General features: G+C 35.2%; 3 protein-coding genes across 4 annotated transcripts; 2 read left to right on the plus strand and 1 right to left on the minus strand.

Moving 5' to 3' along the window:
• Window positions 1–378: 378 nt before the first annotated feature.
• LOC106155659 (putative defense protein 3) lies at window positions 379–4,881 on the plus strand. 2 transcript variants are annotated; one of them, XM_087004556.1, is made up of 5 exons: window positions 379–537; window positions 985–1,184; window positions 1,963–2,108; window positions 3,622–3,716; window positions 4,139–4,881. In XM_087004556.1, exons 2-5 carry the CDS (start codon window positions 986–988, stop codon window positions 4,230–4,232), a joined length of 534 nt encoding a protein of 177 aa, XP_086860682.1. In that variant the 5' UTR covers window positions 379–537; window position 985; the 3' UTR covers window positions 4,233–4,881. The 2 variants fall into 2 exon arrangements, with proteins under 2 accessions (XP_086860682.1, XP_013386045.2); XM_013530591.2 differs by having other exon boundaries at window positions 492–613.
• Window positions 4,882–4,883: 2 nt separating this feature from the next.
• On the minus strand, window positions 4,884–22,627 carry LOC106158136 (isoleucine--tRNA ligase, mitochondrial). The gene is made up of 23 exons (XM_087004553.1): window positions 22,318–22,627; window positions 21,397–21,522; window positions 20,983–21,142; window positions 20,503–20,654; window positions 20,283–20,332; window positions 19,363–19,472; window positions 19,010–19,103; window positions 18,125–18,240; window positions 17,756–17,928; window positions 11,115–11,205; window positions 10,439–10,584; window positions 9,943–10,103; window positions 9,513–9,615; window positions 9,183–9,276; window positions 8,575–8,683; window positions 8,120–8,222; window positions 7,563–7,688; window positions 7,216–7,347; window positions 6,941–7,044; window positions 6,571–6,716; window positions 6,166–6,356; window positions 5,671–5,818; window positions 4,884–5,312 (listed from the first exon to the last, which is right to left on the minus strand). Exons 1-23 carry the CDS (start codon window positions 22,522–22,524, stop codon window positions 5,161–5,163), a joined length of 2,994 nt encoding a protein of 997 aa, XP_086860679.1. The 5' UTR covers window positions 22,525–22,627; the 3' UTR covers window positions 4,884–5,160.
• Window positions 13,220–16,153, plus strand: LOC106158137 (innexin unc-7-like). Its single transcript, XM_013534028.2, has 2 exons — window positions 13,220–13,328; window positions 13,940–16,153. Exon 2 carries the CDS (start codon window positions 13,945–13,947, stop codon window positions 15,121–15,123), a length of 1,179 nt encoding a protein of 392 aa, XP_013389482.2. The 5' UTR covers window positions 13,220–13,328; window positions 13,940–13,944; the 3' UTR covers window positions 15,124–16,153.
• Window positions 22,628–23,875: the final 1,248 nt, after the last annotated feature.

Consider the following 23,875-nt stretch of genomic DNA (forward strand, 5'->3'; position numbering starts at 1 on the left):
GACTTGCGAAAATTTTAACGAACGTTGCTTATCACGAGAAATCATAGCCTACTGGTCACAGCTTAATCTTCTTTTTAATTATTGGTACTCCAGAAAAATATTAATTTATAGAAATTTTTTTTAAAAAATACGTATGTTCATAAATAAAGAAATTTAAAGAAAAAAACAACAAAAATCAGTCCTATTAACAATATGACATCCAAGAATTCTTGCACAGTAAAAAAATAAAGTTCCTACATTGTCCCTCTTCAGTGGGCATTGTTCACACATGTACTAAAATACTATTTAGTCAAAATGCTCATACATATAGATCATTTTAATGTATCCCTACTCTTTACAGTAATTTAGCACAGCAATTTCGGATAATGCACCTAAAACTAACAATTTTGGCATTTACTGACCTGCAACTTTAGCAAGCAGCTTAAAACAAGTCGTGATTGGTGCATCTTTGATCGGATTAAAACTATGTCCACCTGGGGTATTCCCGGAGAGATAAATCGTACAGGACGTTATTTCAGCAGTACACAGCGGGACTACGTACGTATACTACTTGAGTAAATTTTATTACCAACCGTTGTTAAATCTTTTCTTGGTTGTTGACAAATTCTCAGAGGTAGGCGACATTGCATTTACCTAATATGTTTGATTTTTCTATTATTAATTATTTCTAATCGGAAGTTTTAGAAAGACGACTGTAATCATTTCATTTTCCTCACTGAAACGCGATTCGACTGTTTCCTAAGTAGTTGTTGAAGTGGCCTGGTACTTAAACAGTTTAAAAGACACCAATACCTTAAACACTTGGAATAAACAATAAACTTTAGAGTGTGAAAAACGTTACATCATCTTACTACAATAAGCTCAGGCGAATAAAGTTTTTACCCAGAATCAAATGTGGAGATCGGTACGTGTAACCGAACATTATGACCTACATTTTATTGAAGATAGTCTACACATTATAAAGTTTACTAGCTGTTTTACCAGGATGAATAACGCAGGGATGTTAGTTGCGGCGATACTGTTGCTATACGCCGGAGAATCGAGAGGCTATGGCACGGGTCCCCCAGAAATCGCTTGTTCCTCCATGAGGCCAAGCCATTACGGGGCAAGGGATCCATTCACTCCGTCTCCTTACACCATCACCCTGAGCAAACAGAAATACAAAGCAGGAGAGAGTATAGATGGTATCAATAGCTTGCTTCATTATTTCCAAATTTATAAATTTATAAATTTTTTATAGTCTGTATACCATATGCTCAATATCTAGTAGTAGTTAGCTCTAATTTTTTTTCGGTTTCAATTTTTTAATCTATCCAAAGGTTTTGATACTGCGCCAAAGTGAATTCTGGATTGTTTAAGACACATTAATACCAAGATAGAATGTCCTTTTATTAGTTAGTTGAGATTGTATTGTGTTTAAATTTGGATTGCTTAAGACACATTAATGCCAAGATAGAATGTCCTTTTATAAGTTAGTTGAGATTGTATTGAGTTTAAATTTGAAATAATGTATCTTAAATATTTATCAACACTAAATTAAACTGACACATTTACGCCGCAAACCTGATGTTAGCGTTGCTTTATAAGTTATTAAGTTTTACGTTCGTCTGTCTGCATGCGCACTTAATTATTACCACATACACATTTCACTACTTCTACTAAAACTACTGAGAGCGGAACTAAATTTCTTTTGAAAGAAGGACAAAACCTTCAAAAATACCACATGATATTTTGTGTAAAACTGTACTTTTTTTATACAAAGACTGAAACCCCTTTTAATCACAAGAATATCATCGGACTTTTCAAATCAAGGAACGGCAACGACAAAGGACGTGCATTAGGTAGTCTTGTTTGGTCGGCTTGCCTAACTATAGGTGTGGTCATTGTCTTAAATATATCTCAGTTTTGAAAGGCTATTGAATTGATTAATATATTTAAAAAAAAATTATTAATTTATTTCAGTGACCCTGAAAGGTGCAAACGGAGAGAAATTCAAGGGTTTCTTTGTGCAAGCTCGTAAACATAACTCACAGTCCGTTATACCAGTTGGAACATTCACTGAAGTCACCAGTGTGGGCTCGAAGAATTTGTGCAAGCAAAGAAATGGAGTAAGTATGGCAAAATAATTAGTAATTTAAAGATATATCGACATACTTATTCTTACTTACCCTATATGACCGTGTATATCTGGGGTTTGTAGACAGTGACACCACTGTCAGTGTATTTTTCTTTCAATTAAATCTTATAACTGAGAAGTCTAACATCGAACGAAATATTTGTGCTGTCAATGCAAATTATCACCTGTAACATGTTGGTATCAATCCGATCAATTATTCCACAATAAAAGGGAATGTTGTAAGGCTTACAAAGACACCATTGGTGTTGTCAAGAATGTTTTACAATATTGAAAAATGATCAATGTGTGGAAAGTAGCAACCAAGCTAATTTTGCCTTTATAACCAAAAGGAAAGCATTTCTGTGAAAAAAGTTTACAGATAAGAACATTGGAGGCCCGATTATTAGGCCTATGGGAGTGGCAACCCCATTTTTTATGTCGCTTTTTCTAGAATGGTTGTGTCGCTTATAAAATTCTGATTTATAATGTACAAAGAGTGAATCGTTTTATATTTCTGAGATTTAATAGAGGTGCTGGCAATGAATTGTGCAAGTGCTTTCGATTGAAATCCCCCCCCCCCCCCCCCGTCCCCCGTGAAAACAACAACACGTACATGACAGGACACGGGTTCATCTAGCATCCGCCTGTTAAAGTCATCACAACAGTAAACCTCAATTTGAATACAACAAACTGGCCTAACTACTCTGTTCTCTGAATGACCATGGATGATAGGCCTAAATGCTTTCCGGAAATTTCTTTCATTATTTCTATTATCTATGTAAGGTTATTTTACAAGATTTTCTAACGCCACACGGTTTAATGCCTATATCAAGGCTGGATTTGTAGTCGACTATAGAAGGAATCAAGTTTCTAGCTAGATAATCCCTTCGTCAGCATTTCTTACATTTGTTATTAAAAGAGGACGATTTTTTTCGAAGGTCATTGCTGACGTGAAATCACCTTTGACAATCACCGAAATTAATCAAACGCCCAAGTACAACTGTAGGCCTACATAATAATAATAATAAAAATATATTTCAGCTTGAAATGATACATATTAACATTGATGGCTATATTTTAGTCAGGTCGCAGCCTGTATTTATACTGCGCTGGAACCAATGAATAATGAATGATAATAAAATCGGCTTCTGTGGTCATCGCTCGTTTGAGACCGGAAAAGTAGGCTAGAATTTGCGTATTAAAGCCGTTTTCAAATCTGGTGCCGATTTATTATTAAACCGATGTTGAACCACACGTTTATAGAAAGATCAAACCTTCAGGAGTTTACAGGTGCCAAAAAAGAAGCTTAAATTAAATCTGAGAATAAATCGACCTGAAGGCCCATTTTTCTGGCCGATTTTGGTTGAACATTCTTGAAAATACATTCTTGGCGTTTTGTACAATGTTAGATTTTAAATTATCCGTTTTCCATTCTCGGCATTCATGTGAGCACTCAAACATTTTTATATGTTTAAATTTTAAAATATCAACCGTTTACCATTCAGGATCATGGCATAAGTCACTCCAATCCCAATCAGAAGTCGGAGGTAGTACTCAGGTGGACTGCTCCAGCAAAATCTGCAGGTGACATAGTGTTCAGGTGAGATTATACTGCATCAAACCAGCTTGTTATCACAATAATAATAATAAATAGTATAAATAAAATACGAGCTAAGTCACTGCAGTGTGTTTTACATTGATTAAAAGAGAATAACACGATAGCTAGTTCTTATATGCTGCTTTCATTGCTTTCAAGATGTATAGCACTTTTGTAACGTTTTCCATTTCTTTATTTCATTAATACCCCGTTTTGTAATAACTTCAACAATATTAATGTACATGACCATTACAAGTTCAGTGCGAGGTATCAGTTTTAAATGACTGCACGGGCACCCCAACAACAGGGTAGCAAACACAAGTTCTTTGCATACATTTTAATGTATATAATGCTATTTTTCTAATATCGTTTTGTATGTGTGATTGTATAAAACTTAATATCTGTTTAAAAATATCTGCTTTCAGAGTCACAGTAGTTATGGCTTATGACACTTTCTGGGACAATCAAGAGTCTGCAGTGGTGAAAGAGGTTAATTCTTCTGGTGCAGTCATTGGATAGACAAGTTGTGATGACATGGGCTACATCATTTAAAAGCACTGTTATCTGTAAATTCACATTCTGGAAAATGTGATTTAAAATTATGATGGAATAAAAGATCCAAATCCACTAAAAGCATTCAGAGTTTTTATCTACATTTTTCTTTTTCGCTTCTCTAATATTTCTTCACAGCTATCACCATAAACAGTCTTCTGGCTGGTCTTCTATCATCTAGTATGGTTGTCTGTAGGCCAGTGACAGCATCAGGCCTGGTGCATTCTAGTACCTAGCCCAAAAGGTGAAAATCTACTATCACTTGAGGGTGCCATCACACAAGTCTGTGCACTGGTCTTCCATAACACAGTTGTGTCCCCACTGCTATGATGTCACATAACAGTCTGATGGCACACAGTAGTCTGCCCACTGGACTTCAATCACTTCTTAATCTTCCCACTGGATTGCAATCACTTCTTAGCCTGCCCACTGGCCTGCAATCACTTCTTAGTCTGCCCATTGGATTGCAATCACTTGTTAGTCTGCCCACTGGCCTGCAATCACTTCTTAGGCTGTCCACTGGACTGCAATCACTTCTTAGTTTGCCCACTGGATTGCAATCACTTCTTAGCCTGCCCACTGGTCTGCAATCACTTCTTTGTATGCCCATTGAATTGCAATCACTTCTTAGTCTGCCCACTGGATTGCAATCAATTCTTAGCCTGTCCACTGGATTGCAATCACTTTTTAGTCTGCCCACAGAATTGCAATCACTTCTAAGTCTGTCCACTGGATTGCAATCACTTTCTTGGTATGCCCACTGGATTGCAATCACTTCTTAGTCTGCCTACTGGACTACAATCACTTCCTTGTCTGCCCACTGGATTGCAATCACCTCTTACTCTGCCTACTGGATTGCAATCACTTCCTAGGCTGTCCCATGGCATTCAATGGCTTAGTAGTCTGCCCACTGCCCTGCTATCACTTCCATGCACCTGTCACATGGCTGTGTAGAGGAGGCAGCCAGATATCTGTAGCACCTTGGACACTTGTGATTCTCAGCGGGAAGAATGACTAGAGTATAAGGCTCTTCTTTTGTGCTGCCATCTGAAAGAAACATATTTAATCAAGTTAAAACACACACACATTGTTTTCTGTTGCACAGTGTGTGTTTGCTAAATAACAAGCCAGTTTCAACTGACAACAACAAAGTACAGACAAAGTAAACAAAATCCTGTTCAAAACTGCATTTTTTCACACCAAATTCATGATACCTCTTTAAAACACTGATACGCAAAAAAAGAAGTTTAATGATTATAGCACTGGTCACTATCAATGTCATGATAACAGTAATAAGGAGGAGATGAAGAATAATTTCTTCAAAACTGTATCCATAAAGACAGTATGTTTACTACCACAAATTAATAGCCATGCCTGTTGTACTAAAATAGCACAAAACCCTTACCTTTATGTTTAAATGGCCACTTTCCAGAGACAATTTGAGAGTCATCAGGCAATATTGGGGGTGGTTTCCCCAGGACAGTAGTTACAGCTGCTTGGAAGACCTCATTCAGAGGAGAAGTACAGCTGGGATAGCCCTCTGGCTGAAATACCTGAGAGAAGAGATTTTATCATAAAACTTATCTAGGATAATTAATAGAAACCTCAAGTTGCAATATCTGTGTTAATGCCACATGAAACAAGTATATAAGTTCTTTTGTCAATGTAAAATGTAAGCTAAATTTACTCCATTCCAGTATATCCAATCATGTATAACAGTTAGCTGAGAAGTGTAGAGAATACTACGGATTTACATACAACTGAAAATATCCAACAGTTATGATGTCCAGAATAATAATTCAATAAAATATACTTTCATCCACATGCTCTGTTTCCTGATGAACTTAACCCGACGTTGTATAAGTGACATGTAAATTAATCACAGAAATCCTACTATTACCTTCATACAGTTCCGCAGTGGTGAAGATGTGTGAATCACCACATCAAACTCCTTGGCCTGAGAGTTGTTATCCAGAGCATAGTAGAACTTCTCCCTCAGTCCCAGCACTATCTCCATGACTTCACTTATATCAGGGTTGTTCCAGCTGGGGTCACACTTGAACCAGCCTGATTTGAACACACTTCTTTCTCCTTGGATCAAAAAGCAAAACCAGGATTATATAACAGCTGGACAGCACTTCTGACTAATCATAATATATTATTTTAAAATAGCTTCACATGTAAGATTGAATTGTTGCAAGACAAAATATTAAAATCTGTGTTTTGCCCAGCACTTTGAATTCATAAAATTCTGTGATATGTATGCAAAAAACTTATAAATTCTATCACTTTCTCTCACACACACCTTGTATGATTGGCAGAGAGGAATATGTTCCCTCAGCGATATGTGGAGTAATAGGAGCCAATGTGTGCAGTAAAGTGTCTGTGAGATACCAGAACACTGTCAGTGCTGAGAGCCGAGACACACTGTATTTTTCACTACAAAGTAGTCTGAAATAATGAAGAAAATGTTTATTCATATTATATCAGTGCATTACTTTTCACATTCTCAACATTCAATAACATTTCATTCAATTTCCGAGGGTTAAAGCCAATTTATACATGATTAAATAAGATAATGCAAGTGCTATTTATATTACTTATAAAAACATGTTCTGGGTTATATGCAGATTTTTCTTCGGTAATACTGTGAACAACAACATTGTATATCATACCTGTCTTTCGTTACATGGCAGTAAAAAGAAGACAATTCATCTATAAAGTTTTCCGTTCTGTTTAAGACTCTAGCAAATTCGTAATTTTCATAGGCGGAAGTTGTCTGAAATACGCAAAGGGTGCACTAGAACCTGATAACAAACTTCACATCACTGATTCTGAGGGAACATTTGTACCAGAAGTCTGTTTATTGTCATTTTTAAAATTTTTAAGCTGGATAATCACCGTCTTTTCATTCAATTTTTACAAATTAAAGACTAAATGCAGCACTTACTTTATGACTAAACTGATACAATAAATGCAGCATATACTTGTCTTGGGGGAGTAGCTGTGTGTATTCAACTAGTTTGTCTGAAGAATCCAGATCTTGAATGTTTCCTACCAAATACCTGAGAACTTTGCTTATCTGAAATGATAATATCAGAAAACCCACAGTTCAAATGTAACTAATTGATAAGATTAGCATCTTTATCAAAACTGAAAGGTTACTCAGCTCCAAAATTTAAACAATGATGAAGAAATTTGATTTCTAATCTCAAAAATTTTTATTAACCATCATTAACATTCTGAAATGTTACCATTCTTGTTTAAATGTAATCAACTAAAAAGATGCAATCATACCTTTAACAACCTGGTGTTGTGTTTCTTAAGTATGCTGGGGCCTATACTGACTTGGTTATCTTGGTAATTGTACGCAGCCCAGTAGCGCAATAAATCAATACCAAATGCTGGCTCGTTTTCTTTGTCCTAGTCATAACATAGAATTCAAAATGTTTAAGCTGCAGGGTGTAAAAAACTTCGAACTTCCACATCTGAAAACTTGTTTTCATTGTCAATCTTACTTTTACTGGAAATCAGTTTATAATAAGAGTCAAAGCATGCAGGCAAATAAAATGCATGTATAACACAAGTGCAGGTAATGGTTAAAACAAAAGCTGAGATGCACCAGTGACTTCAAACACCAATCATAAACCAGGGGTAATACAGACGACATCTTAGGCATGGATGAGACAAGACAATCACTAAAATGAAAAATAATTCTGTATCTTGTATGTCTGTTTTTATAATTTGTACTGTAACAAAAAATATCAATAAAAAACACTTTAATTCTCATTATTGCAATCATCTCAATGGTACTATTCATAATAAAACTTTAATTCTTTAAATGTGAGACCCACCTTTCCTCCATATATCACAGAATTAGGGTGCACAACATTTCCTACAGACTTGGACATTTTCTTTCCATCTTCATCAGTGACAAATCCATGGACTAACAGTTTCCTAAAGAGTTAATAAAATTCTCAATAAATCTGATGTGAAACAGATATACACTTATGTAATATACCTCAACAACACATATAAATAAATAAATAAATTAATTAATATTTTTAAAATGTCTGATAATGCTCCTTTATAAATATACAAATACATTCAGTGTCTGTACATAATTATGCATTTAACTACCATTTAAGCACCTATTCATTCAATATAATTTTCTACCAAACAATTAAAAGACTTGTCATCAAAACAACTTTGTTTTATATTTCATATCATAAAATCAAGAAAAAAATCATTAATTTTGATAAAAAAAACTTTTTTCATTTTCAAATCAATATGCCTCTTATGCCATTACCTGTATGGGGATATGTTGTTAACTGCTGTACTTGTCAGCAAAGAGGACTGGAACCATCCACCAAACTGATCATAACCCTCAGCATAAAGATCAGCTTGGTAACTGTGGTCTGTAAAGACAGTTGTTTTTTAATAAACTGATCATAACCCTCAGCATAAAGATCTGCTTGGTAATTGTGGTCTGTAAGGACAGTCGTTTTTTAATAAGCTAAACATAGCCCTCAGCATAAAGATCAGCTTGGTAATTGTAGTTTGTATAGACAACCTTTTTTAAGTAAACAAAAGTTTAGACTATAAATTAAAATGATATTTCAATCATTTAAATGGAAGCTACTGTCACAAATGCCAAACCCTTATTATGCTCAAATTAACACAGACATTTTTGTCAAATACTTAAATTTTACTTTGGATTTTGAAAAATGTTTTCTACTCAATCACTATTTAAAACAAGTCATTTACCTAAAACAAAGCATGTGCAAGGCTGACATAAAATTTAACTGATTCAAACTTCAAGCACAATTAATCATGGCAAGTAGACTAGCACATACTTATTAGGGCACCTGCTAATATGAACTACTGACATTAATTCTATCGACTCTTGACTCCTACCTTTAAGAACAGTGGCCCAAGAGGTCCCGCTGTCAAACCAGATATCCAAGATGTCCTCCCCCTTCTCATACACTGCATTAGGGTCAAAACCACTCTGATAAATAATAAAATGCATTCAAATGACACTGATGTTACTTTCAATTTAATTTCAATTGGCATCAAGATATCAAGGATGGTACATGTATAACATAAATTTAAAGAAATATTCAGAGAAACAGATTCAATGACATGTAGGCAAGAAGGATGGTGAACGGGTTTTTAACAGGTCATGAGTAAACTTATTAGAGAGCTTGAGAGTCACTTGTTAACCAAGACTAAATAAAAGATTACCTTTTCAAGAACATCTTTTGGGAATAACTGTTCAAAGGGAAGTTTCCACCAGCAGTCTGAGCTATGCTGTCTAACTAGATGGATGATATGTTCTATTGAAGCACTGGAATGATATATATAATGATCAAAGATTTTTTTCTCCCAGAAAATATTTAAATAGTAATAACATAGGTACTTTGGAAATTAGATGGTGAGTGGGTGATTTCTTTCTCTTTCTGTGTGTGTGTGTGTGTGTGTGTGTGTGTGTGTGTGTGTGTGTGTGTGTGTGTGTGTGTGTGTAAGGGGGAAGCAGGGGGATCTCTTCTACGAATAATGAATTAAAGGTTTCTACTAACTCTTTCACAACTGAATGCCATTGCATACTAAGGTCAGAATGAAATTTTATGCAATAAGACAATTTTCCAAAAATTTCAAAAAGTAAAGTTCCTACTTAGAAATAACAGTCTGTTTTGTCTCCATGTGATAGCATACTGGTATAGGTACGCCCCATGCCCTCTGTCTGGAGATACACCAATAGGGTCGGCCTCTTAAGAGACCTGACATGTCTTGCTTGTAGCGCGGAGGGGACATTTCTATGTCCTCTAGAAGGGACTGAAGAGAAAAATGAAATGTTAGAATTACAAAAGGAAGTTCTGTTCTTTACTCCGTAATATAATGCTTTGTACACTAAAGTATGTGATTCCCTGAGTCAAAGTATGTCATTCTCTTCACATTAAACCAGGAATTGACATTCTATACATATTCTACTTATTTTTCAAAATTTATTTAGGTGTGATGTACTGTTAATGGCATATTTTAATAAAAACAAAAAATGTATCCATACTGAGTGCTTAAATAGTGTCATAATACCTACCCTGAATAATACCTAGCATAAGCAATGACAAGGAAAAAACGGCACAAGTTTTAAAGTAAAAATCAGCACATACCAGAGCCCTTTCCTTGATCTTTTCTGTGGCTATGAACCACTGTCTGCTGGCTCTGATGATCACAGGCTTGTCAGTTCTCCAGTCGTAGGGGTAACTGTGTTCAAATAGTTCTTGATGCAGAACATTACTTACCAGCATGTCAATAACTATTAGACAGAAGAAAACAAGGTTTTAAGAAGCACTTAAAAATTGTAGCATGAATGTTGTATGTCATCTTACAGGTAAGTAATAAAATAAAATGTATATCATTTTAACATGCTACTGCACATCATCAAATACCATCACAGCTGATTAGAGGAAGAAACAAATCATTTAAAGATTGATAAACAACAGTCTGCATATGTGGGCAACAGCAGCAATGATACAATTCTGTTATCATTTCACTGCTCAAGTGTCAATTCCTATCAACTCATATATTAGACTGAGTTCCTATGCCTTGATCGATCCACCTGGATCAGTCTAACTCCCTGGGGAGTCTCACATAATTGCTATCAACTACCCGGCTTAAATGTCTGTCAAACCTACCTAATCAGCTAGGGGGTGAAGATAATTACCCCCTAACAGCTTTACCAGGCGTGACAGACATTTAAGCCAGTTAAGTTGATAGCAATGTAGTGAGACTCCCCAGGGAGATTGATTGATCCAAATATCTGTGGGAATGGTCCCATAGTGTTACCTTTATTGTTTCCATCTGCCAACACATTCTTGCCATGCAGCTCTTCTCCTGCTTCCACAGTAAAACACCCATTTTCATCCACAAGACTTGTCTGAAAGGCATTTAAACAAGGTATTGTTACTATGTCACAATTAATCCAAGTCCTAACAAAGACATGGCCGGGCTAGGAGAAGATTTTACAGGAGATGTTATTTTGAGACTGTACTACCGTTTCTGCAAAAACTCATCAGCATTATCTGATGCAGGTTCATAAGACCATCAGACTTTCAATTGGAATTTTATTTTGTTTAATTTTTTTGATCATAAAAAAAGTACAAAAATTGTACTCATTTGAGTCAAGGAGGGTTTGACTGAACATCACCCAACCCCTGCCTGTGAGTACATTATATTTTATTTTAGATCATAAAATGATTAAAATTCTAGCAAGGTTTTATTACAAGAAAATCAATGAGATATTAGCAAAATACATAAAAAGATTTCAGCTTATTTTCTGAAGGCATATATATATATATATATATATATATATATATATATATATATATATATATATATATATATATATATATATATGAGGTACTAATTTTAACCTATTCTAAAAATAATGTATCAATTTACTTATGACATTTCACAAATATTTCAAATCTTCACATGAAAGCTTGTCCGACTTTTCTTAGTTTCCGTGACTGTCCTCAGACCTTAAAATTTCAAAAAAAAAAAAAAAACAAAAAACAAAAAAAAAAAAAAAAGATTTCTTCTTACATAACTTATAAATTCCTGAAACAAGACAACATTAAAAACCAGAATCCAAAAGAAATTTCAGGCTTTGGTAATTAATTATGATTTTATTGACACTTTCCTTCCAATCAATTTGTAAAATTGATAAAACGCAGTTTTACACAGCTGGTGATGAATTACCAAGTTTTCTAGAACTTGTAGGGCACTCCCACATAATGAAATGAAAATGAACATGGTCAAAAGTATATCAAGTTAAATAGCCACTGAGCAAGTCACATCTGTAAACTGATGTAAGAAAGGGTAAGCTAAACATAATATGTTCATGTAATCTTATTAATTTAAAACCAATGGCACAGTTCCTGCACCAAATTGTCTGCTTTCACAATACATTCCATTAGGTATTATTATCAACTAACTCCAGTGTTATATTGTTTCCATAGAGACGAGTAATTGCATGTCAACAGTTATTTGTTTATTTTACAAATAGTGCTGACCAAGTCTTGGAACTTAATAAAATCAACACATATACCACATCAAAGAACAGCTCACCACATCTCTCTATAGGTAGAACACCACATCTCTCTATAGGTAGATCCTGTGGTTACAGAAATACCATACATTGTTGACAAGTTGTAGCAAGGTTTTGTCTGATATCTTATTGATATACAGACCAATAAGCTGGCTCAATTTGACACAAGAAGTAAAAGCCCCCCCCCCCCTTTCATTCACACAACAACATATGCCTACAAAACAAGACTTAATCTTTTCCGTGACACCCCCCCCCTCCCCTGTTTAGCTGAAACAAAAAAGTCAGTGTTATCTTCAGTCAGGTATAGATAATGATGTTTTTGACATCCATCATCTAATAATTAAGACAGAGAAATTCCATAAATCACTCACACCTCCTTCAAGAATACAAGCCTAATGTCTGTCAAATTTCAAGAACAAATACCAAACTGCTTGAAGCAAATTAAGTCACTGTATTCCAGATTGCGGCAACTTATTATAATTGAGACATATAGTTCAAAGAACCTGACTAGCACCAATATTAAGCTGTTATTTGAGATAATTTGCATTGTTACTGTTACACTTTCATTTTAAACTGCAGCTTTTGGACATATTAATATGAAATACCTCCACTCATTCATAAGCTGCTTAATTCATCAGCGTATAAACAAAATTGAAAGCCTCAACCCTACACAAACGTAAAGGAATAATAGCCAGTAGAGCACAGCACAAAAGATGGCCACTGTGAATAACAGGACCCGACAATGGTCCTACACAGTAATACGCTTTCTCTGTTACAAAATCAATTCATAGTCCAAATTATAAATAAATAAAGTGTTGAGCAAACAGAAATGAACAGAACATGAGTGTGCTAGGGCACTGCCATCGACTTTACAAAAGAATGTGAGCCAGATTTATTAGTCATTTTATTCGTTCTCCTAAGCTCTGGACGGAGCAGATTATAGATATATGGTAAGTAAATTACTTTTTAGTCCATGTTATTCACCTAAAAAGGTGTCATATCACAAATAATTTATTAGACTAATTTTGATACAAAACAAAAATGATAGACGACTAAAAATAAACCATCCCTTGCTTGCAGATTCCAAAATAGTTTTGCTGTTCTTAATGAAAAAATTAATAAAAGAATCATGCAACTAGTTCCATCAATTTTGAGAAAAAAGTGATTAAGGACTGCATAAAACTGGAGATGAATTTTTGGACATTTTGTCATCATTGCAAACAAACCTTATCATGCTTTTAATACACGTCTATAGTGTACATTATGTCATTCAAACAGTGCCTAATCTAGTGTGGTTATGACCACTGTAGCAGTGCATTAACTTAGAAACTGGGTTATCAGCAAAGGAGTAAATACCTGGACTGCTCTTGTCAGTACTTAATTTGGACATCAATGGTCACTCTGATGACAAATCAATACAAATGTGATTCACTTCATTGGCTGCTGCCCACCAGTGACTTTTATTACCGAGTATAAAAATGAGATGTATTAGTCAGCTTAAAGCTTTAGCTCACTTTGACGGACATGTAACATTACCATACGTGATATCTTTTTGTTTCAGTGAAAATGGTTCTCTTTCTCAAAGTACTTGGTAACATTGGGAACTCAGTGAAGAAAGGCGATGGCGACTTTTTTCTTCGCCTGAACTACTTCCATACCCCAATCGTCCTTGTTGCTGTGACAGTGATTTCATTTCTGGTTTTTGTCTACGCTCCAATGTTTGGATCTCCAGCCGTGAACTGCTGGACCCCAGGACGCTATCGCCCAGCTCACGAGGAGTACACGAAATTTGTGTGCTCGCTTTACGGCTCTGGCTACAAGTACACACTGGAACTGAACAAGTACCAACAAGGAATTGGGGTTCCACCACCAAAGCCTCTGGATCAGAAATATCAACAGAGACCAGACTACAGAGTTTCAGTGATACTCCTGTTGTTTCAAGCCATCTTATTCATCATTCCAATCTTTATCTGGAAGGCTGCTGTTTGCAATACAGGAATAACTGTTCCAGATTTTACAAATGAGGAAAGTGAAAAGCCAAAAGAGAAGTTTATCGAACAGTTTGACAAATACTCCAACAGCTCTGACGAGGAGAGAGAAAATATCAAAAGATGTAGTTCTAGCTTTTGCTTTGGTGTCAATCGCTTCTTTGGATGTTTTCTTCTTTCAGTCTTCATTGCACTAAAGTGCTGGTACATTGGTAATATCTTTTTACAACTCGCATTCATATTTGGTCCTCAGGCAAACTATGCAACCTCAATAAGTGATATATTCAATTTCAGTGACACACAAACATCTTTTGTGGTGGAATATTTCTGCGACTTTAGAATCATGGAGAATAACGTTGCCATTCACAAGCACACAGTGCAGTGTGTTGCCAGTACGTTTGCTATCCAGCTCACACAGGGCTTGTATACTGCCCTTGTCATGTGGTTAGTGGTTCTGTTTTTCGCCAACTGCTACAGCCTCTTGTCTTGGGTGTTCTATCTTTGGCGCATATATACACCCATCAAACAAAGTCTTATTTACACAAATGAAAATGAACACCTCATGCAGGAATTCATAGATGACTACCTCAAAAAAGACGGAGTGTTGCTCCTAGGGATGATAGACAGAAATACAGCTGCAAATAATGGGCAAGCAACTGGAATTTTGGAGGGTTTGTGGAAGCAGTATCTTAAAAAGAGACATTTTATTAGAGCCACTGCACCTGACCCTAGTGAAACATATCCACTGAGACCCTAGGGTCACAAACTGTATTAGACCATTATACAGTCATACTGACAAAATATCATTATCATGGAAATTACAATGTTTTTTTCTTACTCCAACATCATGTCTTAAACTTAACATGTCTAACACAGAATTACATTCTAGCAAGCTGATTCTGAGCAGGTTTTTTCTCACTTAAAAGTAATTTAATCACTCTCATAATGAAGAAAGAGACAGGTGAACTTCATGAGTTTTTAGATCATCATTTTTTAATGGTTTTGGATAGGGCATACCTTAATGAGGAAAGAAATATTGCTGAAATTTCTATGAATTTGTTATAAAGGTCTAACATGCATTGTACTTATCCCCTTAAAAACAGGTAGAGATCTATACTCTCTGCTACAACTGTGCCTCATCAGTAAAGATGTCTGATTGGCTGGAGTATTCTTTAAATTCAGAAAATTTTACTATTTATTTTAGATGATATTAACAGTGGATGTAAATAGAAGTATATGTAGTCACACCACTTGTTGACAAAAAGTTGAAGCAAAGACAAAGCACTGACTGGTTCAGTAGTACACTATTCACTGTAAATAAATAACTATAATCTGTCAATGGGCAATGTGATCTGGACTGTAATGCCAATCATATTTCAGTTAAAGGAGCCAGTGTAAATATTTAGCAAACAGTGTAGCTTGATATGAATACTAAGATAAGAATAAATGCAAGTACAATTTCTTTTTTGTCTAAAAAAAAAAGCAGAAATTGTTTTATATTTTGACCAATAATCAAGTTAAAAAAAAGATTCTGCATTGCTAGGGAAAATATCTAATTAAAATTAAGTTAAGAAAAGAAAAGAAAAAATTAATAATGAAACAAATAATTATTGAAAATGTTAGCAACTTGACTGCATTCAGGTTATATCTGATGGCATGAGGACAGAGTCATTTAGACAATAAGGTTGACAGCTGTAGAAAAATGTCAATATTCTTCAACACTGCACAGGCTTCCTACTGTAGCATATTTACACAACTGTGATTGCTATTAAATAACTCATTAACCATTTGTTGTCCTTGTAAAATGCATTTTTGTACAGACAATAAACTTATTGATGTCTACTTCTTAGACTCGGGTACCATTTAATTTGGGGCAATATAATTGTTGTCCTGCCTTCATACATAAATAATGTTATTTAAGATGGGTTTCTTTCCTCAAATATTTGCTGAGGTGTACTCAACAATAACATAACATCACCCATTGTGACTTTTACACAATGTTTAACAAAAAATATACGGTAAAGGTTCAATCTTTTCAGTGGGCAAAACTTATTTTTATCTTTTAGATAAAAATTTTTGGAATAATCAAAATGACATTTCTATATAGCATTTATTGTGCATTCATGCATAAAAAGAACTATTGGGTAGCCTGCTTTTAAACTGTTTTGCTACCACTTAATAGGAATGTTTTTATTATAGGAATTTTTGGCTTGAAATAATACAATGTCAGATTCTGAAAAATTTAACAATTTTCCACAGAATCCACACTGAAAAGATCAAACCATTACCATACAATTTTATATTAATAGAGGATTTTAAAATTAGCCTGAAAACAAAAAAGACAGCCAAAGATGTTAAATCAATATCAACTTATTCTACAATTTGCTTATTTGTTGTCTGTGTTTATTCTTATTTGTCAAATTTTGCCACTGACATTTCTTTTCCTTTTCTTTATTGCACACGGAATTTTATTTAGTCACACACATAAAAAAAAAAGGCTAGCTTAGTTGACAAATGTGCAAAAATATCTTTAACAATATATCCCTGTATTGATACTGCATATCAATATATTGCTATACACTTAAATGAAATTACTGTGCCTGCCTTACAAGTAAGTAAGGATTAGTTAAAACATAATGGGAGTAATTTGGTTACTTTATCACAGTAAACCATGAAATATTTACTACACTAGCTGATCAATTACAACCCTTTTGTGACACTGGGCACACAGACATGCTGAAACTGTTGGTCCGTCGGTCATGACTGGGAAATTTGTCTGGACCAGTAGCAAATTGGACATGGTTGGTCCAAAGGACTGATGAGAGTTTTAAGAACTGCAATTTTGAATTTACAGTCATCATTGGACATACTTCACTAATAAAATTATATAAAACTCAAAACGTTTTTTTTCCTTTCATTACAAACCTATCACATTCACAAACAAAGTAAGCTACCTAATCGTACTGGTAGTATCTGTCTCAAATGAATAGGGCGACTTTCAGTCTGACAAAAATCCATTCGGTCTGGCAAATTTTTCATTACTGATGGTCCAAATATCCAGACATTCCGAAAAGTTTTCAGCATGTACGGGCACAACGGGGCCATCCATTTTAATTCTCATCATTTTCACAAATATACAAAGAACACACTTTTTCCAAACCCCCTCCCCCTTTCAGAGAGTACAAGGTGAAAAGTTTAAAATGATGATCTTTGACAGCAGTTTGGACTGTCGTTTTTATTCCTTTTCAAAAGTATACAATGGGCTTGGTTTGTAGACATGAAAATGATAAATTAAATAAATTTAAAATGGAAGACCTTTCGCTGTTCTAGTAAACAGGCTTAAGCTTTAAACTGAAAGAAAAAAAGAATTCAAAGAAAAAACAACTTACAGCTCCAATATGGTACTCTTTGCACACACAAAAGTCGTCATGGCCATGTGCTGGTGCTGTGTGAACCAGACCTGTACCCTTCCCCCCTGCCACATGGGGTCCTGGCAGGAAGGGGCGGTGGGTGGTATCAGGTTGTAGTGGGTGTACATAGGTAGTACCATCCAGAAGGTCACCTAGGTATGTTATAAAAGAGCCAATCATCAAGAACTATCCCAATAGACACCTGTATGAGTAATAATTGATATGCAAATTCTCAACATTTTGAAATTTCTGCTGTGTTTGTTATGTTTTAACATAATCATTAAAATATGTCATCCTTTGGAGTGTATTATTAAACTTAAATGTTAAAAACAATTATTATTGACTTACCCTGAAATTCAGCAAGCACTGTAAACTGTGTGTTGAGGAGTTGTCTCATGTGGTCTATCACATTAGTGCCCAGGATGTATACCCGCCCAGTTGTCTCACATCTTACTACACCATAGCTGGAAGTGAAGTCAAGATTATGATGTTGGTTTATAGCAAAGAATATCATCTACTAAACAGACAAATTTCCATCAGAATATTCCAAATCAAATTCAATTGTTTGACTTAACAATCAATTACATACCACCATTTTTAGGTGTAGTTTGAGATTTTATCAGCATTGGTTTGATTGTGTTAGAGAAGACACTGTGCACAGTAGATTGCAATTATCACAAACAATTAAAAAACCTTTGAAAAAATTCAAATCTTCAAACTCAACATCCTTTTCACCAAAGAAAGCCCCCTGGGAAGTATATAAAGTCAAACAAATTTATGGTTTGGGAGTTATGGGGTGAAAGACCTAAATTACATGAAAATAATTCTTTTTAAAAAACCTCGTATATTTGATGTAAAACAAGCATACAGTTTGGAAGTCAAAGGAATGGACAATTGTCTTAAACAGCAACAACGAAGATGACTGATGACACAGTCATTAGAAGACTTATGCTACAAAGGCTAAAATCCAGTGTGCCTAAAAATCAAGATCAAAACTTCCATGAACTATGGGGAAGTCACATAACAAATCCTAATCAAATGCATAGCATGGCACTGCCATTTAGTGAAAAGGTTGGAAATATGGCATGGGGGCCAGTGTGCTGCCTAGGCCAATGATATTTTTGGCTCCCAAAAGTGGGAACTTTGCTGCTTGTTGGAAAAATCTCATCCTTGAGTTAAGAACCTCCATATGTCAGGCATTATCAACACTGATTGCAACAAGGCTGTACTTACTTGAGCTGTGGACTGTAGCAGATTGCGGCATTGCCAGGGAGAGTCCATGGTGTCGTGGTCCATATGACAGCAAACAAGTTATCAGGACAGCTGCCTTCAAGATTGAATGAAAAGATGAAGAATGGACTCCACTCAAGTTCTTTGGCTTAATTGCAATTAGGTTAAAATGTAAATCAAGTTGAGAGATATGAAGTCTGTGGGAAATGAACCAACCAACAAACCAATCCCCCCCCTCGTTAACACTTGAGGTGTTCTGGCATATACCTCTCAGGTAAAAGTATTATTTCAAACATAATGTATGAGCATTTAAGGACATGACATCTGAAATTCAGAATAAATGAATATCATCATACCTAAAAGTGTGGTAAGAGCAGTGGAGGTGTGTGCTACTTTAACCTGCAGGTATATTGCAGTGCTCTTGTGATCTGAGTGGTACTCTAGCTCTGCTTCAGCCAAGGCAGTTCTGAAATTGAAGAGATATTTATTATATTGATAGTTTCAAGTTTTTACTTGCAATGACAGATACTTAACTAGAGGAACAGAGAGGTGATATTACCTTCTGAATGTGTATTATCAGATGGTTTAAGCATATCAAAGGGATAATGGCATATTATTAAAACTAAAGAGGTGTTATGAAATGATCTCAATTTACACACATATTGACAGAAACACCTGTGAAAATTTACCTTTAATCCACAACCAGCAAACAGTGCAGTGTATAGCTATTTTTTCTGGTTAATTGTGTATGAACTGACATGCTCAAACCAGTGATGAGATGTACTTGGAACTTTTCAACCACGTAAATAAAAATTTGGTCAAAAGTTTACTTGTTAAATCAAGGCTTTGCAAACATGACAAAACTTTACTTTGGCTAGTACAATAAAACGTACATTACCATCTTCATGAAAACATACTACTGATTTGGTTAAAAAAATTACTAACAAAAACAAAGCCAATATTATAAATCCAAGAACACATGTCTCTATGGCTTCGTTCACATGCAATGTCTATTTTCTAAATTCTATTTTCTATTCGCGCTATCTTATGATCACGGTCTGTGCACTGAATATCCCGCGGCGTAATTACTGGCAGCGCGAGCCAGTTACTTATAGTAACTTATAGTAACTGGCTCGCGCTGCCAGTAATTACGCCGCGGGATATTCAGTGCACAGACCGTGATCATAAGACATACCGAAAATAGAAAATAGAATTTAGAAAATAGACATTGCATGTGAACGAAGCCTATGTCAGGAAGTGAGAGCAGTTACCCTACCTGGAAGAAGGGGACCAATAGACAGGCATGAAGTCATCGTAAATGTACCCCTAGAAAAAACAACAGAGAGTGAAACATCTATTTCTCAGATTGTAAGCATACACCAGAAAATGTTGAACCTAACAATATCATCAATGTTTGGTGTCCAATACAGTAATTTTCAGAAAATGAGTGAGTAAAATATAAATTCTGAAGCTGTAAATTTTTCTGGGCAGTTTACCTTTTTAAACATGTCATAAAATGCTGTCAACTGGTTGGCTTCATAGTCTTTATCAAAGGTAAAGTAGCGCCCTTTAGACCAATCTGCCATTATTCCCCACTGCTCAAATGATGCTGTCTGAACCTTGATAGCTTTTTCTGCAAACTTCCTGGCTGAAAATTAAATCTTCCATATTTAATTTAAATTATACAAACACAATTGAATCCTACCCTATGAAAAATATTGTCAGATATCATTAAACCATTATTTAAAAGCACTTCACTATAAAATGAAAGAGAAGTGCATATTTGAAAGCACAATGAATTGAGACCAGATGGAAAACTTCTGAATCGTGTATATGTGATGCCATCAGTTTGGAAATAGTAACCCCTAGCTAACAACATATTAGCTTACAAAATATCAGAGTAGAAAATTGACAAATATATTAAAAGTGATTGTACGTGCAATGTACAGACTATGCTGAGAGTCCTGGGTACCTACCTCTCTTCCTAATATCCTGGGGAGAAACTGTTTTAAAATCTGCTGCATCTTTTCCCAGTGCCTTCAACTCTATAGGCAACCCATGGCAGTCCCAACCAGGCACATAGTGCACCTTGTACCCCCTGAGAATTTTGTACCTGTTGACTACATCTTTCAGGATCTGCAATAATTTCACCAACATGGATTAAAGGGGTATCTATAGGTCTTCTTAAACTACCTCAACAGACAACTAAATGGACACAACTACAATGTAGTCCATTTTCAACAAAAAAAATTATCTACTGGAACTTCAAATACTCTTTTAGTTTGATGAGGAATTAAATTTTTTCCAATTACATTTTTCCATATTATTGACTGAAAGTCTGCATATGTGTAGTTTTAAACAGTAAAAGGATTTCAAATATTTCCAATTACCTTGTTTACTGCATGCCCAACGTGGGGATCTCCATTAGCATAAGGCGGTCCATCGTGCAAGATGAAATCATCAGTTCTGTCTTGCTGTTTCTGCTGCCAGGAGTAAAGTTCATCAAATCCACATGACTAGAAAATAGAGGAAAAATCATCTTTCTGCTTTTTCCATAATCCACAATTTTAGAAGGAAAACTTATTGAAAGTGATTTCTTCTATGCATGCTACTCAATTAAATATAACAAGTATAGTTGGACAATTGGCAGATTTGTATAACCTCCAGTACAGAAGTTTGGTTAAATGACTCAACAAAAATCATTTAAAAAATGACAACCACTGAACAAAAAAAGCAAATAATCATAATATAGTAAGCTGTGCTTTCCTCACCACATTTGCATGTACTATACTAGCTCTGCAGAAATAAGCATTTGTATGTGCATGCAATTTTGTGATTTGAATAAGCCTTAGGAGCAAGCCCCATGTACAAGGGTTTGAGGGAAGTACAAGGGGGGGGGGGGTGGACGTTCATTTATGTTTATTCATTTAGATCCATTTACACATTTGCTCAGAATCTAAACAGTTCCATTGCTTGTACCAATACTAGGACTTAAGCAGCAATTTAAGAAAAAGAAGTACAAGGGATAATTAATTATCGTCTAACAGCTTCAGTAGGAGTGTCAGACACCCAAGCCGCTTAAGCTGAAAGCAATTTAGCGAGAAACCCCTCGGAGATGGATCGATCCTGTTACCATTAGATCGATCTAAGTATGGGAACTTGATCAGTCCTAATAGGCTGTACACCCATCGTTCCTACACCCAACAGAATTAATGAAAAGAAAATGTGTAAATGTGAGACTCTTCTTCACTTCAATTATCAACCTTAAATGTATGAGCTTTGTCTCAAAATGAATGCAGCTAAATCCTAACCTTCTGAACTTTGAGTTCTGTGGCTGGTAGATTTTTAAGACGTTTTCCTGTGTGAAGCAGCGGTTCAAGCTCTCGAGGAAACTTGGGGTGATTTAGACTGTCTGTGTATGGCTTGTTACTACTAGAATTACTGGCTTTATCTGCAAAGGATCTTAACTTCAAACGTCTAAGATACAATGCTGGTTTTGTATACACGGTCTTCCACATCACGTGTAGCCTTCAGATTTTGTTAGTCTGCTTTGCACGTCCTCAGACATGTTTCAATGGACTAGCGCCATCTTGACAAGAGGAGCTTAAGGTCGACTTCATCATAAAACTACTTTTAATGTCTATCCAATCACGATAAGAAATCACAAAAACACGATGGGGGAATAATAAAAAGCTGCATGTCAGATGGATATATTGGTATTAGCTGCGATGAGGAGTGGAGAGGGGACCTCTGGTGGCCTTTCTCTTTAAACATACGCGCGAGACCTCTGGCGGCGGTCTACCAATAACCTTGGACTACGTGTACTTTATGAGTTATAATATATATATTAATCCAATTAAAATACAAACACCAAAGCTTCCAAAATGGCACATAAATAAGTAAAAAAAAAACTGAAACAGTGTCATTAAAACAATCTGCAAATCGTTAAAAGCAATTTAATGAAGAAAGAGCAAAATGTTTTTATCTATGTACATGTGTACAGTACCAGCTACTGGTACGTATAAGTACATGATGTTAACATCATAATCTCCGCAAAACTTGAATTATCATTTGTAAAAATAAATCAATTATGCAAATTTTGCATTTGGGTGAACACCATCAAAACATATGCAAAAAAATAATAATAACTTAAATCCTGACAATACTGACTTCAAAAATCAGTCTGCTTTTTATCCCAACAAAATAACAAAATTTGAAACATTAAAATCGTTTGACAGTTATAGAAGTGTTTTGTACCAGTAGTGATGACAATGACATGGCAGGCCCGTAGTCAAAACTGCCCTTTTTCCACTATGGGTAAAAATTGGTTTATAGGTACACAAATAAGATTCATATGGTAAAAGGTCCACTCTTCCAGAAAATAAAACACCCCTTTGGAAATGGTCCTGTATAGACAGCACAGAGATCAAACTATTTTCAGATACTTACAATTTCGGCATATTAAAAACTCCACTGATAATTATTGTTGTACAAAATATTTTATTCAAAATGAAATTTCAATCATACATGTAGATAATCATAGGGAAAAAAATTAAAACTGCTATTTCACCCTCAAAAAAAAAAAAAAAAATCTAATTACATGGTTTACAACACAAAATTAATGTCACTGTTACTGGAGATTTAAAGACTCCTTACAGGTTTTACCTACCAAAATGAATCTTCTGCTTTTCATTCAATGCTAAGTTCTACATGACTACTGACCAGCCAATTAAGATTCCATGTCTTCTTTTACAGTTCAGAAAAAAATACATATATTGACATCAGGTTATTTTATAGGAGGGGTTATTTAGTTTTGTAGGCCTTAATTGGGAAAGATATGTAGCTTTGCCAGATATGAAGCAAGTAGTC

The sequence above is a fragment of the Lingula anatina genome, chromosome 2 (assembly GCF_051362555.1).
Source record: "Lingula anatina isolate TDL-2025a chromosome 2, LinAna3.0, whole genome shotgun sequence".
NCBI lineage: Eukaryota > Metazoa > Brachiopoda > Lingulata > Lingulida > Lingulidae > Lingula > Lingula anatina.